Raw genomic sequence first — 17,701 nt, forward strand, 5'->3', positions numbered from 1 at the left:
CTTACGTTATTTTGAGAAAAGGTAGTGGCTCAAAACCAGGACTTTAAGATTTTGAGAAGACACCGGGACCTTTGATGGAAAACATTAGGTTATTGTCATAACCCTGGTTCCCTAAAATAGAAATGTAACCACTACCGCATGCGTATTTACCTCCTAAGGACCTGAAACCTGAATATTGTATACCAAAGCTGCTCAACGAGCCTATGACACAGTCATGCCCCGCCCCCGAGGGGACAAAATGACTGCGCTCACAGATCTCTGCGTCATTTTTCTTTCAAGTCTGCTACAATCATGGATGCAGCGACCTTGAAGGTTAATGGTTACATTTCTATTTCAGGAAACCAGGATTATGATAATAACCTAACGCTCCCTTACAAGTACAAAATGTAACCATTACTGTATGGGTGAGTATACCAAAGTCATCGCAAGGTCAAGACTGCAGAACGACTGGAATGATCCCTGGGAAGGAGCATCTCAAGCCGCTGGCTTCACGCAGGGTACAAGACTGCAGGGGGATGTAACAAGCAACAGGCTGTAGTGCACAATATACACGTAATTAGAAAAACTATTACAGCGTTAATGTGAAATCACATCAATTAAGTGTAAAACACAATAATTTGCGAAAAACTATAGTCAGAAGCAACAAGTACTTATATGAACCAGGCTCTCCGATCAGATCAGTCTTGAAAGAGTAAATGACACTGAGATCTGTGAGTGCAGTCCTTTTGTCCCCTCGGGGGCGGGGCATGACTGTGTCACAGGCTCCTTGAGCAGCTTTGATATACAATATTCAGTTTTCGGAGGTAAATATCCATATGGTAATGGTTACATTTCGTACTTTAAAGGGAACCAGGCATGTTCTGGCTGAACCAGGACACCCGGTCACCTTATCTAATGATCATTTGGCTTGCCATAGGTTGCTCTGTGTGATTGCAGATGTCAAAAGGCCAGAATATCATTAGGAGGATCGTAAAACAAACAGTTAAAGGCTAAGAATAAGCAATATGCTTCTGAATTATGGTTCTGAAGATTTTTTTTTCTGTTTTACAAGCATTTCACATACAACTAATAATATACACAAAATCCTGTGTTGACATTGGTTTTCTAGTCAACTTATATTGCCTTCTATTTCTCTGGTATAGTGGTTTCTGCTTTTATTCCAAACAGACTGGATAATATTACAGTAAATACTATAGATGAAAACATGGCTTTTGTTTACTTTGAAAACAATGCATCCATAATAAAATACTAAATGTATTAATAGTAAATGTATTAATGCTAAAGGAAAAGTATAGTCAGAAGACAAAGACAAACATATATTCGTCAGACATTGAGAAAGTCAATGGCAATGAATGCTATACTTCTTTTTGTATTTCTATGTTGTAAACAATGCAACCAGGAAACACATGATTTCTGTATAGGTTATATAAAAGAAAAAAACAAAACAATTAGGTATCTTTTTTCAAATTTATTCAGCAATAAAAAAAAAAGTGAACTGTATTTTTGCCCCACAAACACATACATCAAAAAAAAAAAAAAGATTGCATTTTCTTTTTTACATTCAGACCCACAATTTACAAATGTTATACTCGATATAGTAATATTGTATACCTCTTAAAAACACGTATCACATAGTATTTATCCTTATTACCAGGGGTGAAATTCTGCCGGTACACAGTACCGGGACTTATTTTAATGCCGGTGTCCCAGGAAATAAGTTGATCTGGAAATAAGTTGATCAAGCTCTAGAATTTAAAGGGGAGGTTCCATTGTTTCTAATGTAAATGAGCCTAGGTTAGGAAATAAGTAGATCCAGCCAGGAAATAAGTTGATCGGATATATTAATGAACAATAAATAATTTAAAATTAATTTTGTAAGTATAATTTATATAAATTAGTAGATTGGATTTATTCGGCAGTATGCTGCTAGATAAGATGATGTGAATATCACTGTAATATATATTAGCAGCAAATAAATAATTTAAAATGAATTGTATGATTGTACATTTCTGATTGTGTATTTCTGTTTGTGTAACAAACGTTAACTAGCAAAATGTGTTACATATTAACGTTATTTTGCATTTCTGGAGGTGTTTTTGTTTTGGGAAGCACTACAGTATGGACAGCAGGTAATGAGGTTACAGCTATACTAATATTAAAATGTATAAAATACGACTTGCCCTGCTAATAATATTATGGATGCAGCATGTCATTATATTACTGAAACATTTTAATTTCGATTAAAGATTGACAACATTTTGACGTGTAAAATCATTTAATATATAAATAAATCTCCGCGATCACACATAAACTACATCAGATTGACATCGATGTTATAGAAACATAAAAAGACAGAGGTTTAAAACAGTTTAACATAGAATTAGACGTCGATCACACATTTTAAAGTTCATACGAAAAGACAGTGGCACGAACACGCACCAACATACACAGTCTCGTAAATACAACGGCCAGATAAAAATAAAAAGCCATGCAGTGAACCTCCCCTTTAATCAAACTGTTGCCCCGCCTTACTTTTGCTTTACTGCGCTTGCGCGATCAATTTATTTCCCGGTCAACTTATTTCCTACGACACCGGTACTGGGTACCAGGACTTGCTTAATCTGAATTTGCATTCTATCCACTCACAGTCCACTAGCGCAACATTTCTCAAATGTGCTTTCATTCAGCACAGTTCAGTTGCTTGCATTCTGTGTCCTGTACTACTTCTGTTTCTGTTAGCTGCTATTGGCCACCATTAACGTCAGTATAATCACTGCATGTTGATTGGCTGAGCTTTCATTCTGATCACATTTCATTTTGGCATGAGTCACTAATCTCCGCCCATTTCGCTTTGTGTCAGTGCTCATTTGTTGATCAACAAGACCTTAGCAGTGCAACGTGAAAACAGAGATCGTAAACAGAGATCGAATGGTGCTTGGTGTTAGATCTCCCTCTTGACCTGTGAGGGCACTGTGTAACGGGAACAGAGTACCCTTAACTAAATGGCACGACAATTTATTCCGTAGGGTAGGTGGAAGTTGGTCATTTAGGAAAGGGGCGCAGCTACGGTATCCAAACTCAATGACCCAGACGGTAAACGGTGTGGCATCCGAGGATTGGAGGAGTGGATGCGCTCGTTAACCTAGGGGTCATGAGCGAGGATATAAATAGGGGACTTATTTTTTTAATAATTATTTTCGTTAGTTGTTTATACAATTTTTTATAACATCATCCCTTTTTTAGGATTTTTTGAAACAAAACTCCCTCTCTACAGCAGTAGTGTAATATTTCTTAATGCTTGTCATTTAAGGTTTAACTTAAATGTTATATTACAGTATATGACTGAGTAATACTGTAAGGCTTATTCTGTATTCATAAATGTACCGAGTACCGATATGTATACATTTTAAAAGTATTTATTCATTGGCACTCAAATTGTCTTCATTTTTAAAATGTTTACATCCGGCTGTGCATATGAGTACTTGCACTTTTATGTTGAGAATTTCACCCCTGCTCATTACACATTCTTATTTATTCTGAATTTGAACTACTGTGAGCTTCTGGTTTGTACAGAAGATCAACATGAATTACAAATGACAAACATCTTATTTCAGTGTAACACACCTATTTTTTCATTTTCATTTCAGTAATACTTCACAAGATAGCTTTTTTGTTAAGTAAAAATAATGCATTTATCTTTTTCTTTTTAATATTACATCATGCTTTCCTTAGATGTATCGGACAGGCACTTAACTTAGCCAGGTGAATTAGACACTGGAGAAATGCCAGAGGATATCCCCAGTCTGCTCTCTGACTATAGGTGGGGCTGGTAGGGTTGAAAGGTCATAATGTCACATGATTTGAACAGAATGGGGAAGGCTGTTCAGCCAGAACTTAGAAATCCACTCCATAAAACAAACACCATTAAAATAAAAAAAAAATTAAAATGACACTAAGCTAATTAATCTTTAAGCAAGGCAGATCAGGAGAAGGCAAACATCTGGGATTAAAAACTCAAAAGATGATAAGAAGAAAAGTGGTTGTGTTAAGAATGTCCATAATAAGTTAAAGTGGAAGACCTATTACTGTATCGTGTAAAAACAAATGTGTTAAACATTTTGGGTATGTATGCTGTTTGTGCAATAATTCTTATAGATATCCTGCCGTAGCTCCAATTACACCATACTGTACTACAATCAGCACTTGGATATCCGTTACCCAGATACATGTTCAGTCGCCTTTTACCGCCCTTGTATTAAGAATAAAATTTCCATTATACACTACTGTGCAAAAGTCTTAGACACATTCAGGAGTTACAATATATATCGGTTTGTTATGAGCATCAACAATTTACTCAAAGCCTCTACTAGTGTTTTCCACTATTATAACAACTTTGACTGTTATTAACACTAGAAGCCTCGCAGCAGTCATTTTGGCGGTTTTTGGTTTTAAAATGTAATTTTCTCCAGTCGTGTAACACATATGGGGCTGTGCGTTCGTGTATCTTTCTGTCCGTATGTATTAAATATTCTCACAAAGCATGAAACGCAGGAGTGCAGAAATAAAGGAGATATATTACATTATATCTAAAAGCTCCGGGACCAGTAACATTGACGGCCACACAGAAAACAATTGTATTTTGATTATACAGAACGGTATTCTACTTTATTATTTTTATTTACCAGTCTGCAGTGTGTTTAGCTGTAATCAGATTAGTCTCTACTCTCTGCCTGAATGAATGACTGACAGTCTATTGTTTTTCAAACAGCCTTTTGAAGGCTGGCACCTGCTTGCCAGCTGCGCTGCTTTGGTCAGTCAATTAGCATCATCAGGACTAGTGAAAATAAATACCAGAGACCGTGGAGTTTTAAACACGCAACAAAATATGGAGTTGATGTTTTGGATCAGATGGCACGGAAGTATTCTGTGAAAGCTGGCTCCCGACGGTGGTCTGTTCAGGTGTTTTAAAAGGTATTGGACCTAGCAGCCATCAACTCCTGGGTACTTTACAAAGAATGCACAGAGAAGAATTTACCAAGGACTGCCAAGCGTGTACCCACAGCTGAAGCTGGCAATCCCGCTGCAAGAGACGCCAATGCCAGGTTGGCAAGTGCAATAAAAATAAAACTTTGGACAGCTGTGCCCTGTGCAGAAAGGCGACGAGGAGAAGCGCACTATCTGTGTTGATTGTGAACAGCCTTAGACTCGGTTGTTCAGATGTTTATGTTTTAAAATACAGTCCTTTCAGATATGTACTTTTGATATTGTATATTTTTAGTGTTCCCTGAAACCGGCCAAAATGAAATAAACAATCAGATATGCGTCACACGCGTTTAACCATCATTGAAGTCAAAATTTTATCGGGTAGGATATGTAAGTGCTGACTGTATGATATATTATATTACTTGCACAGTGCCCAATTATACAGCAATTTAAAACAGTTTATGCCATTTCTGGATAAAAATGCTACATTTTTTCATGTTCTTCCTTCACAAACTGGATTTTACATTGGTAGCTTTATTTCCACCTTCAAGTTTTTCATTTTGATCTCACTCTTGAGCTGCAGACTGTAGAGTGGTGCTCAACAGTGTCTCAATGCTTCTCAAGTGCTTCGCCACTAGATGGCGACGTTGCTATAACAGTTTCTTCTTTGAATTAGGTGTTATACCAAAGGCACTCCAGAAGCTGTAGTTTTCTTACACTATGTCCCATTCTCACAAGTCTGTCTTGATGAATATCTATCAAGAAAGAAAGATAAAAATATATACATTTCCACTTCATTAAAACAATCAGCTTTACATCAATATCAGAAAACAATCCTGTTTAAATTAGCTAAGGTGGACACTGCAGGCAAGAGGTCAAATCCCCAGCTCAGCCACTGACTCACTGGGTCTTCTGAGCAATTCACATGACTGTGATTAGCTGCCAACTAGAGGTTGTGTCCAGGCAACAGTTTCCATGTAAATAGTTTCTGTTCTCCTGTATGAAAATTACTGTTTGGTTTACCTACTTCTACTAGCCCTGTGTGTATCATCACCAGCAACCAGAACATCTACTTCCCTTCCCATGAAAGCAATAGAAAACCAAACATTGACAAAAGCCCCTTTCTCTTTTCAGGAGTATGTTTTATAACTACAAAACACCCAATGGTACGATTTTAGACTAGTAATTATCTGATGAATATTTTATTGTGCTTTTCAAAGTCTTCTATTTAAAACTAGTAACACCACAATAGCAATGTATTAGGAAGCCTAAAACATTGCATGCAATACCTCAGATCACTGATAGAGGGGGGACTGAGCACATTTTGAAAATAAGAGAAGTACCAAGATAAGGTCTAAAAAAAAAACCTTGGGTCATTACTACAGCCCTGTGAACTTATTTTTATTTTTTATAATTTCTCGTTTTTATTTTTCACAAATATCGTTTTATTACAGATACAGATTAATAAAATAACCCAAATTGATGTATATCAATAATAATATAGTATACATCATGTTTTAACTACATACATACATTTTTTATTAAACATTATCTGTTCTTTTTTCTTTAACATTTTGACAAACACACCTTGCACAGAAAAATAATTTAGTTACCATAATTTCTCATTTCTCTGAAGCAGTGTATAACAAACTTGGGGTTTCTCAGTATTTAAATACTCAGCAAATCAGATTCATTCATTCAAATTAATTCAAAACCAAAAAATTTGCAACTGTCAGCTGGACTCCCATTCCAGCTGACAGTTGCAAAATCTGCACATCATTATTTTGTCACCGTCAGCTGCATACATCCCCTCATGCTCAAATTCTTTGCAGCGTTGTTTAATTGTTATGTGTGGTTTAGGCATTTTAGAAACAAACATCTTCTCTTCCAACACAATTTTAATTCCCAAACAACTCGCTTCAAATTACACATCTGCACAAGTGCTAGTCAGAGCATCCGTCTCCCTTCAGACCGTGTCTATGGTAACGGCTGAGCCTTGACAACTATGATCGCAAGTATTTATTTAAAGTATGTTCTGTATAAACCTCACAATTAAATTGTTTGTTTTATAATGATTTTTCGTGTTATTTCATTTTATATTTTCATTTCGTTTTATTTAGTTTTATATGTAACACTGGCCTCTAGTCATGACTATGCCACTTCAAATACCCTACTGCAGCAATGTGTCTCAGGCAAGTAGGTTTAAAAGCTCCAGCCCCTAATGCTTATAAAACGTTATATACTATTCATCGTGAATATTTACTTTTAGGTTTATGCAACACAGGTACTCCATTCTCAAACCATGATCTGAACACTGTTGTCAGTTCTGCCTCTCCCCAAAGTCCTTAACGATGGCCTATATTAATAGCAACTTTAATTCTTTCATACCAACGACACGTATTCTCATAGCAACCACTCTGACCTAGATTGACGTGCTCACCTTTCAATACGATGGAATCACGTTTTCATCAGATTTCTGAAGATAAAATTCCACAAATTCTAAATGGAAAAGGAGCTAAAAACACAAAAGCTGTAACAAAAACATCTACAGCCATCTTTCAGCAATGTCTCCACTCCAAAACAGAGAAATACGAGCCTCAAGACATGAACCGCCTTCTCCGCTGCCGGAAACTGAATGCAGATAGGAGATGTCTTTCAAGGTTTAATGAAACATAGCTGGACTGGAGATTTTGTGTTTTGTGGGAAACTACTGTCCCCTAGTGTTAATATAGAGTCCTCAAGGGGACAATACAGCCTTAGCTTTTGGTTTCGGGCAATATAATCCCATCAGACACTATATCCCCCTTGGAGACAATGATTTTCCACTATACGCCTCAACTAAAAATGCTGGAACTGTTCATATCTTTTATCTATTGTTTGGAACATTTCCTTCTTGTTCTTATTGCATACACTCTTTTTTTTAAATGTAAAATATAACAAATAAATCAAAACAAAATAACTCCAAGCACCCAACAACCATATTAACGTAATAGAATAAGGAGTAGTTAGCCTGGGAAACATTTTTTTGTCAAGTGTCTGGGTCATATTGGGAGATATTTCTGTAAGGGATTCAGCCCTGTATAGGAAACTAAAGAATGTCCTTACCACATTTACAAGTAGGAAGTTACTTATTACATATTACTTATGAAACTACAAAGTCTTTGTGATTACTGCTTAAAGTAATATAGTAGCAAAAGCAGTTAGGGAGTGTTTGCTTTATAATAATCGTAACCAGGTGTTACCTCACTCAGAAGCACCCAGACAGGGGAATTGGAGTGGATAAACAAGCGAACGGCTGTGACTTTCTCCATAAAAGGAGGGACCTCACCTTCAGCCACTCCATTCACAAAGGCACCTGTTGATGAGACAAACACCAGGTAAAAGACAGTTTAATACACAGGAGATATACACTCATTTCTAAGCGCCAAAACAAGCTGAGAAAAAAAGGACCAGTGCCAACAAACAAATTCATTTTCACTTTGCCCTGAAACAACACAGAAAGTAAATCGTCTTCGGTATGATCTCATTATGTCTAATTTTTTTTTTGCTTGTTTTTATTAATCGTTTGGTCTGTTCTCTAAAATATTTGTAGTGTGTAAAAAAGGTGAATGTGACAGGTCCTGATGCTCTCTAGAATGTGTGCTGAAATGTTATTACAGTACACAGGCCCCACCCCTATTTCGCTTGTGTCAGGGGTATGCAACAATAAGGGCCACATCGGTACTGATGAACTTGCTACAATTTAGACAGCACACAGCAATGCAAGAGCCTAGCTGTTGCCTGCTAATGCCATATCATTCCTTACTGCTAACTGCAGATTAAGCAAAGGAGACACATTTTCTCATAAACTGCAGTTCAGAAACACAGGGAAGCAGAAAAGACAAAAACAAGGCATACCTATTCTTACATAGCCATCTTTGGTTTGTTCATATTTGGCCAACAGTCCTTCATTCATGTTCTCCAGCAGTAATTTCTATACATGATTAAAAGAAAATCAGTTTATGGTTACATACATCAGTAAAACCAACATACTAGGACTGTAATGATACACTAATGCCACCATACATATGTATCACAATTTACAGGTCACGATACATGCGATGGTCCTGTTATTGATGGACCATGACCATCAAATTGTCATTTATTGATGGACCATTTTGTTAAAAGACAAAAAATAAATGGGACAGGAAAGAGTATGTATTCATATCAACTGTAAAACACTCTTCATTCTTCATTCACAAGCCATTTGGTGAACTACAATGAGCTACTGTATGTTGTGCTACTGATCTTGTACCACGATACAAACTATACGTACCCCTAGTACCATAGAATATATCTTGTAAAGAAAGTATCATGATTCATTGATACACAATGAATCGTTAGATAATACGCACTCTGGAAGGTCTATTGGAGGCTAGGAGCCTATTATAAAAGGTCTGGAGAAGCTTGGTGAAAATTCAAGGCAGGTGTTGAGTTCACCATATGGTCTGACACGATCAGTGCGTTAGAGGATCCACCAAAAAAAAAAAACTCCACTCACGTTCGCTGGCTGCACTTCCACACTTGTATTGAACAACTTGTCTCCTGGGTGTTCTATATTTCCACTTCGAAAGAGGTAACTGTCAAGAAGAAGAAGGGATGGGTTTGACAACAAATGGGTAAAATGTGATCTCTTGTCGCATTGTATCCGAGAATTAAAGAAAAAAAACAAGAAACAGACTGACAAAACCACCAGGGTGCAGTTTCACGCGTGCATAGCATGAATTGGCTTGACACAGAAACCTCAATGCCTTACTTCAGACACAGCACACAGATAATTGGAACCCATGGCCACCCAGTATGTCGGCTGACCTTTTTACTGTTACAGGCGGGTGGAAGGAGATCGTGATGTGGTCCCCGGAAACTGGTTGGAGAGCCCAGAAGAAATTCTCCCCATAGTAGGCTTTCTCGATCGAGAATTGCTGATAGGCTGTCAGACTCGTGGTGATGTCAGCAGATGGGTTGGTGTGGGCCTTGTGCAGTATCTGTTTACCAAAATCCTTATCCTGACAATTTGTAAAAAAGGAAAAAATGTTTAAGGGTGTGCTGAACTTACACGTTACAGATCGCTCAAACAACAAGCTAAATGGTTTGGTCTTAACAGCATTACAGCTGGTATTCTATGAGGTATGATCAGCAGGTAAACTTTAAGTAGTAAAACTCTACTGTACATTGAGATAAATGCTTTTTGGATCTCTATTGAAGATATAAATGTAGCCATGACAAATGGGCTGAGGTCAACAGCCTCTTACGATCTAACCTACTTTTTTAGCTTTGTTAAAATAAAAGTTGTTTATGTTTGGAAGATATTTAGCTAGGTTATTAAAAACTGTGGTTTAATAATGTCACCCAAAGACACAAATACACGTGTCGAAAGCTGAATGTCTCAGATGTAGTCTAAGCACACCCATATTGGTGGAAAGAAACATCAACAGCAGACTGAGGATTTTGAATTCTTCAGGAGCACCCAGTGATATGTGATTTTCTGGTTGTAGTTGCATTCTAGGATATAGATGTTGACAAGCCTGGCACCCCAACCAGTCCACAGTAATCTGAATCAGTTCTTTATCAACATTTTATCTTGGTTATTTTAACCATGGTATGCATTAGTGCTGGTGAATTAAGAAATAAAGATGCTGTCTGTTGTGATGAATAAATACGTTTGGCTATTTATTACATCTCTTTTTATGCTGTCTCACACTACAAAAAAAACTTGATACTGTAAATGTTTACAAAACCTTCTTTAAATAGATCTACAAATAAATAAGATTTGCAAACACAGGAAAACAAGTTAGTTCTCGATTTTACACAATAAATTGATCTGTTTCATGAAAGGTGTATGGTCTAAACTGACAGTTGCTGTTGCTATAATTGCTCACCAGAGGCGAATAACATTTCCATTTCTGGCACAGCCAGACTGGGTAATATTGGATTGCCCAAAAGCATTTCACAAATATAAGAGTTATGTGGTCAGTCTTCACAACAATTGCACTATACGTACCCTTTTGACTTTCTAAATGCAGCTTGTTTAGCGTAATTGGAAGTTAGCACTCAAGTTAATGGCAGGGTTTTTTTTCTTGAAGTTAGCCACAAAACACAGGAATGGGAAGTTCATTGAACCATGTGACGGATAAATGAAACAATAAGGTTCAAATGTATTGTATAGGTTATAAGGATATGACCAAATCTGAATGCAACCGTTTTACTGGAGAATTCTCTCTCTTCCTAACCCAAAAGCCCCCTACTGTGGTCTTAGCTTCAAAGACTTCAGGGTGTGTGCAAGCTTCGTTTTATTGTTTTGAATAAACAGAAATGGTCTGCTTACGACAATTAGTCTTCGGAGGATACTGGCCCACTTGTGTATTGAAGATATCTGTTGACATTAACATTTATAGTGGTTTTCTAGGAGTTAACAGGCAAGGGCAATCTGCATACTTTCAAAGTAACCAATGAATTGGATGTTATGAAGCTATTGGTTCTCAGATGTGATATGCGATTGGAGAATTTGAAAGAACTGCCTGTTTTTCGAAGATTTGAAAATGGACTGGGTCACAGACGTGTGGGTCCTCTTCCCATTCAATTTTCTCAATAAGTTGGCTCTTATCATCGGCTCTGGACAAGCAACAAGGATGAGAGACAAACTTCCAACCTGCCACCTGACCTGCTGAAAGAAATCTTCATGCTTGTGTCCAACTTCCAACAAAAAGAAAGCTTCATGCTTGTGTCCTGACATTTCTACCAACTATCTAACAAGGCCACCACCAGGAATTCATTTCTTTGAGGCAATTCATTGAAAACATTGGGAACAAAATCATTCTTTAGACTTTGAAAAATCTTTGGAACCACAAAGAGTCAACTTATTTTGAGACTGTTTTAAACCTATTTATAAATAAACGTTTGGTAACTATATGACGATTTATTGAATTTCTTGGTGCGTAGAAATTTTGTAACATTTAAATAAATATAAGTAATGTTACTTTTAAACAGAATTGTTTGACTTGATTGTGGATGTTAATTAAAGTACTGTAATATTTTATTTTCAGATGCTATAATTAATTTATATACTAACCTATGTAGCTAATATCTGCTACAACCGTAAGGCTTTCAACAGCGCACACATTGGACATCTTCCCCTAATTTTCTATTTCATTCTCTCTGTGGAAATATTGCAAGTGTATTATTATTTTCAATCTGCTGTTTGCAAATGTAGTACTCATAGTGAGATACTGATAGGCAGGGGGCTATGCTAAAGTGATCCACACAGTTCGATCCTCACCTAAAGAACCGGAGAGAACACAGAAAGACAATTGTACATGAAGGTGTGTACCCAAACTCAACTGCCATTTGTCCTGTAAGTTAGTGGCTTAATAGCCTGCATAGAACTGATGTTTCATGTGTCAAAGTATCTACCCGCTCTGAGCGATATTTATGCATGTTATCCAACAGGAACGCATTAAAAAAAGTAGAATTAAAATAATAATAATAATAATAATAATAATAATAATAATAATAATAATAAATACCGGATTCTGCCGAGTCAATGCCCGGTTTGAACAATCCCCCCCTCCCGTCAAACTTGAAAGTTACATTTTCACCATTAATTTCTGGTTTTTAATAACCATGCGCAAATAATGTCGAGGGGAAATATCGCGGCTCACGTGAATAGACGTGAATAATTGCTCTGTGCATTAATGATTCATACAATTGCTTGCATCATGAATGATGAAGGTTCAGATGACGAAGAGTTGGACAGTTTTGGATCAGTTGATAAAGGCTCTGCAGTCTGATCAATTACGTTTTCCTTTTGATACACTACAATCCATATTTCGTGTTGTGTGGACCAAAAACTTTACATGTTTATATATTTTTTCAAATGTAGCGACTTCTATTCTAGCATTTTTCACCTACAAATGTGGTTTTTCATGATGTGCTTTTGCACTGACTGTAGCTTTAAAGTTTGATGTTTGTTTTGTGAAAATATTTGAAATGACAAAACAGTGGACATACTGCAGCAACTTTGAATTGTATTTCACCAGTGAATAAATATGTTAACTGCACTTCTTTAGCATGACTGTGTGCTGGGCTGTAAATGTAATTTATCTACCTAATGTTAATAAAGTAATTTCGCTGTTGTCAGAGTCAGTGCCCCCACCCCCACCCCCACCCCACTTTTGCCTTACAACAACTTTACGTCCCCTGGCAGGACCTGGTAATTGTGACCTGAGCTTTAGTCTAACCAAAGTCTCCAGGTGTACAGTGGTGCACTGCCTGCCGTACCACAATTAAGCTTAAGGTTATTATTAATATTATATTATTATTCTTTGTTGCCCCCCCCCACCTACACTTGATCTGTTTTGAGTGTGATTTATATATGTAAACCTAGCATGCCAATATAGTTTTATACAGAGGCTTGGGCTAGTCACTGGTCACAGAAGGTTTCTTTGAGTGTCTTTCATATCAATGACTAAACCTAAGCGACATTAACAACTTTACATTACACAAGACCATTCAAACCGTTGTATCTACTACACCTCAGAAGGGGCTATATCACCTGTAACACAGGTGTGTATGGTGTTGTGAAAAGTAAAAAATATATATATATATATAAAAAAGCAGTGAATCCATAAGAAATATGTAATACTAATTATTAGGCTTCACTCACTTTCAGGTTCTGAATTTTTCCAGGCAGCGAGGAGTGCGTGCCCACATGTTGAAACAGAGATGGCTTGTAGCGAATTCTCAAACTGCTCTTCTGCCTGTCACAGTGTTTCTGGAAAATAATATATTTTGGCAGATGTTTTTCACACAATCACAATCAATTTGCATTAATTTGGATGCTTTCTCATCGAAAATCGCAGATTTCCATACCGAATTATTTTTTAGGAAACAGACAGAAAACACTGGAAAAATGAATTACTGTGTGTAATGAAGCAATTTCAATCTATTTCCCCAAAGATTTTTAATAATATTGTCCCTTACAAACCAGTAATGGTACATGTAATGAAAAATAATTCTATTAACTAGCTTTCTTGTTTCAGTTCAGCACATTCGTCAAAATGATTATAGTTGTAATGATGCACACAGTACAGTTTATAGCATATGTTTCTGGACATAAGTTAGATTCTATTTTTATGTCCAATGATCTGTGAAAATACAATCATGCAAAATGAGATTAGGAACTACTAATTGACAATATAACTTTGGAATGAAAACTATAAGATGTTTATTATCTCATTTTTAACATTAGCTGACAGGTGCACACAGAAGATAATTTGCTGGAATATTGACACATTTATAATTAACAGAAAAGGTGAGTAATGTACTGTGACAAAATAATGTGCTATAAAAGAGAAGCTGGAAAGCCAGTCCTTTGTCTCAGCAACCAGGAGACAAATGTGTGGAGAATCCTCCTGGCTGCTTTGTTAACCAAGGTTATCAAAGAAGACAGGGAAGACAGGGATCAGTCTAGGGGATTCTTATCCCACTCAAAGTGTATTTGAGTTTGTGTGTGTGTAGCACAGCATGTTCCTGGAGGTAGCACTCGGCCACTGCTTAGGCAAACCTTTGTTTTATTAGTTGTGTTTTACTATGTTTTGTTTTGCATGTGTTGCTTTATTGTAAATATATGTAAATGAAACCTGCGTCTCTGAGTGGCGTGTCAACCTCCAGTCTTTCTCCTATATCTGTCATCGGATACTCACACCACTATTACAGGTACACTTACAGCATCTTTTTCTGGATGGCAGGCCTTCACCCACAGGATATGGTCCAGCAACCAGTCGATAGGCTTGTCTTTGTAGAACATCAAAATAAACTCCACAATCAGAGGAAGGTCATAAGTATTGAACATTTTGCCTGGAAGCAAAGCAAAGTGTACAGTTAAGAAAACTGGTGCAAGCAACTGCGGAGCCATTAAAATCAGTTTGCGGTAGTTGAAATAAAGTGAGATTTTTGAAAAGAGGTCTGATTTTATAAGGCATAAAATAAATCACTTTTGGGCTATGACTTTGTAACTAATATTCTTCAACATTCAAAACTGGGAGTGTGGGGGGAGTATACAGAAATAGAAACTGTAGGAGTTTTCAGGTGCATAAGAAAAGCATTAAATCAGCAACAACATGATTATGATGATGTTTGCTGTACGACAGCCTCTCGTCACCTCTTAGCATGGTTGCATTAAGGGGTATATCCTCGCATACTGTGGCTTATCCTGCCAACTTAAGTGCTGAAATGTAATACTGGCAAACAAACCACAGGGAACACGATTACACACTACTGAAACCCATATTGCACGGTTAATGGTGTTCACGCCATTGAGTGACACTATACTAACCGAGGTCTCAAACACATGTGATATGCACATAAGGGCACCAACAGCTAGTCAGCCATCTTTATGTCAGTCCTGTAGTCTGTGTCATTCTGTTTTGCTGTGAGGCTGTGCATGAGAGAAACACCAATGGAAAACTGGAGGGAGAGTATTATAGAGTTATAAGTATATAGTGTTCGACAGGGTTCCTCAAAATGTAACCGCCCGGTTGAGGATGCTGTACAAGAACATACATGGATCGTCCAGCTGAGGTGTACCTAAAAATGTCTGCCTGTGTTTCCACTGCATTTTCTCAGGTACAGCTAACCTAGGAAGTATTTGTGCAATGCCAGAGGTCAAACGGCATTCTGTGACACACTACGATGCTGGGATTCTGTGTCGTTTCAGAAAGAACAGATTGTTTGCAAACATGGAGGTTAAAAGAAGTCTTGTGGCTGTTTTCATTTTCGTTGTCCACACTATAATTGACACCCTTATAAATAATGATTTTAGAGTAAATAGCAAGAAGCGAAAAGCAACTGGCAGCGAAAAAAGTATCGTTTGTTTGTCGGTGGTCGTTAAAAATGAAAACAAAGCTGTACACAGGATGAGACGTAAAACGTTGTATTTTAGATAATATTTGTTGTTTATATTGCTTTTTACATTGGGTTTGCTAGTTAAAAGCAAATATTGTAGTGTTCGAAAAAAAAAAAAGCAGTACAGTCTTACAGTGACCACGGAGTATTGTAGTTATTCTATATGATACACCGTAATGCTAATGGAAGTGATGATTTTAAAAAAAAATCTAATTAAATGTTAAACACTGAAGATTTTAAAATATATATATATATATTTTTTAGTACTTTCAATAGCTTATATGTAGAAAATTGAATCTGCAAAAACAAACGTTTGTGAGCAGGAAGGGGCGCAGCTGCAGTAACCGTTGTATGTAATGCCAGAAAACCCAGATACCTGTGCCGTGCACAGCAGGCATGCTTTGGAATTACACTTTGCAGCAGGGCTTTAGTTTAGCATTGTAGTGGATGTACTTAATTTTGTGTAATTATTCGGTTTTCATGCTAGTGTTTTTATTACATTGTTGTTGTATTTGGAAGAAATATTTAAATAAATAAATGTGTCACTACCAGAAAGAATACTGGAGATTAATACTTCAAGAAATATTTATTGTGTATACATATTTTATATTTTTCTACTGTTGTCACTTTTGTTGTTGGCATCCTTCACTTTTTTTGTACTGTAAGTTTTTTTTTTTTTTTTTTTTTTTAATCACAACACTGGATTGCCGTCCTTTCAATTCTCACTGTTTGCAGCGTTTTCAAAATTTTGTCACTGCACCCAATAACTGCTTCTGACTAGAACTTTCTGACCAAATATTCAAAAGTGCTTTCATTTCCTGCGCATCCCAAGGTAAATAATTTTTATTTTATTTTTCTCTTACCTCGACCGCCATTGTTTTAGTGAAATCCAAAAGCACACTGACGTTGTGTAACATGCTACGTAATGACACTTCCGCCTGGACCAGTAGGGACTCGTTGGGTATGAGATACAAAACTGTACCTTCTCAAACCAGTTTGGGACACACTGAGGTGCACCTCAGCATAAGTGGAAATGCCCTGGACTCAGACGGACTCGCTGAGGTGGACCTAAACGTGGCTAGTGGTTTTGCAGTTTCTATGACAAATTTGCAAGACTTTTCTGAACCGTGAATGATGCAGGGTAACGTTACCCTGTACAGAATGACATGTTACCTAAACATTGTAAATACCGAATAAAATGAGAAGCTGTTAAAAGTTTAAAAAAGAAAAATGATGTTTTGAGTAATTCATACCAATAAAGCCAAGTTGTGAAAACTCCATAACCATCCACTCCACCGATGTTTTCTGTAGCGCAACATTCTTCATAGTTTGAAAATAGCCAGTCCTTGCTATAATATCATCTTCAAGCTGCAAAACAGTGACAGACTTTGTTAGGCTTGGTAGTTAAAATACACTGCAGCTTGTACGGTCAACTCTATCCACAACACAAAGCTGCATTCTGCCAGTTACTTTTTAAGGATACCAAAAGACCAAATTACTACAGAGTAAGTACTGTAGCTTCAAATTACATTTTCTTACTTGTTGTTTTACCGTTCCATTGCCTTGTTTGTGATGCTTGCAATAGTTTTTTCATTGCAAGTAATTAAATGCAATTGCGTGTTGCAAGTCTGTGTTAACATGCTTTGACTTTGAGTTCAGGAGCTGCTCTTCTGTTCTAGTGCTCAGCAGTGTATTGCCAGCAAAAATAAAGGAGACCTGTTTCCAAAGTGGCAGATCGCTAGATTGTTATTTATTTCTTAGCAGACGCCCTTATCCA

At 36.9% G+C, this 17,701-nt stretch overlaps 1 protein-coding gene across 2 annotated transcripts in view; it reads right to left on the minus strand.

The window, feature by feature from the left end:
• Positions 1-1,462: 1,462 nt before the first annotated feature.
• The window catches only part of LOC117408829 (alpha-1,3-mannosyl-glycoprotein 4-beta-N-acetylglucosaminyltransferase B-like), a 70,277-nt gene continuing 54,038 nt past the window's right edge, over positions 1,463-17,701 (minus strand). For both annotated transcript variants that reach the window (XM_059004958.1, XM_034014169.3), the window contains 8 exons: positions 17,178-17,292; positions 14,747-14,877; positions 13,685-13,792; positions 9,835-10,028; positions 9,524-9,602; positions 8,881-8,956; positions 8,226-8,338; positions 1,463-5,738 (listed from right to left, as the gene is read on the minus strand). In XM_059004958.1, coding sequence (XP_058860941.1) covers positions 5,715-5,738; positions 8,226-8,338; positions 8,881-8,956; positions 9,524-9,602; positions 9,835-10,028; positions 13,685-13,792; positions 14,747-14,877; positions 17,178-17,292 — 840 coding nt within the window. In that variant the 3' untranslated portion in view covers positions 1,463-5,714. The remainder of the gene's footprint in view (positions 5,739-8,225; positions 8,339-8,880; positions 8,957-9,523; positions 9,603-9,834; positions 10,029-13,684; positions 13,793-14,746; positions 14,878-17,177; positions 17,293-17,701) is intronic.

The sequence above is a fragment of the Acipenser ruthenus genome, chromosome 2 (genome assembly GCF_902713425.1).
Source record: "Acipenser ruthenus chromosome 2, fAciRut3.2 maternal haplotype, whole genome shotgun sequence".
In the NCBI taxonomy this organism is placed as follows: domain Eukaryota; kingdom Metazoa; phylum Chordata; class Actinopteri; order Acipenseriformes; family Acipenseridae; genus Acipenser; species Acipenser ruthenus.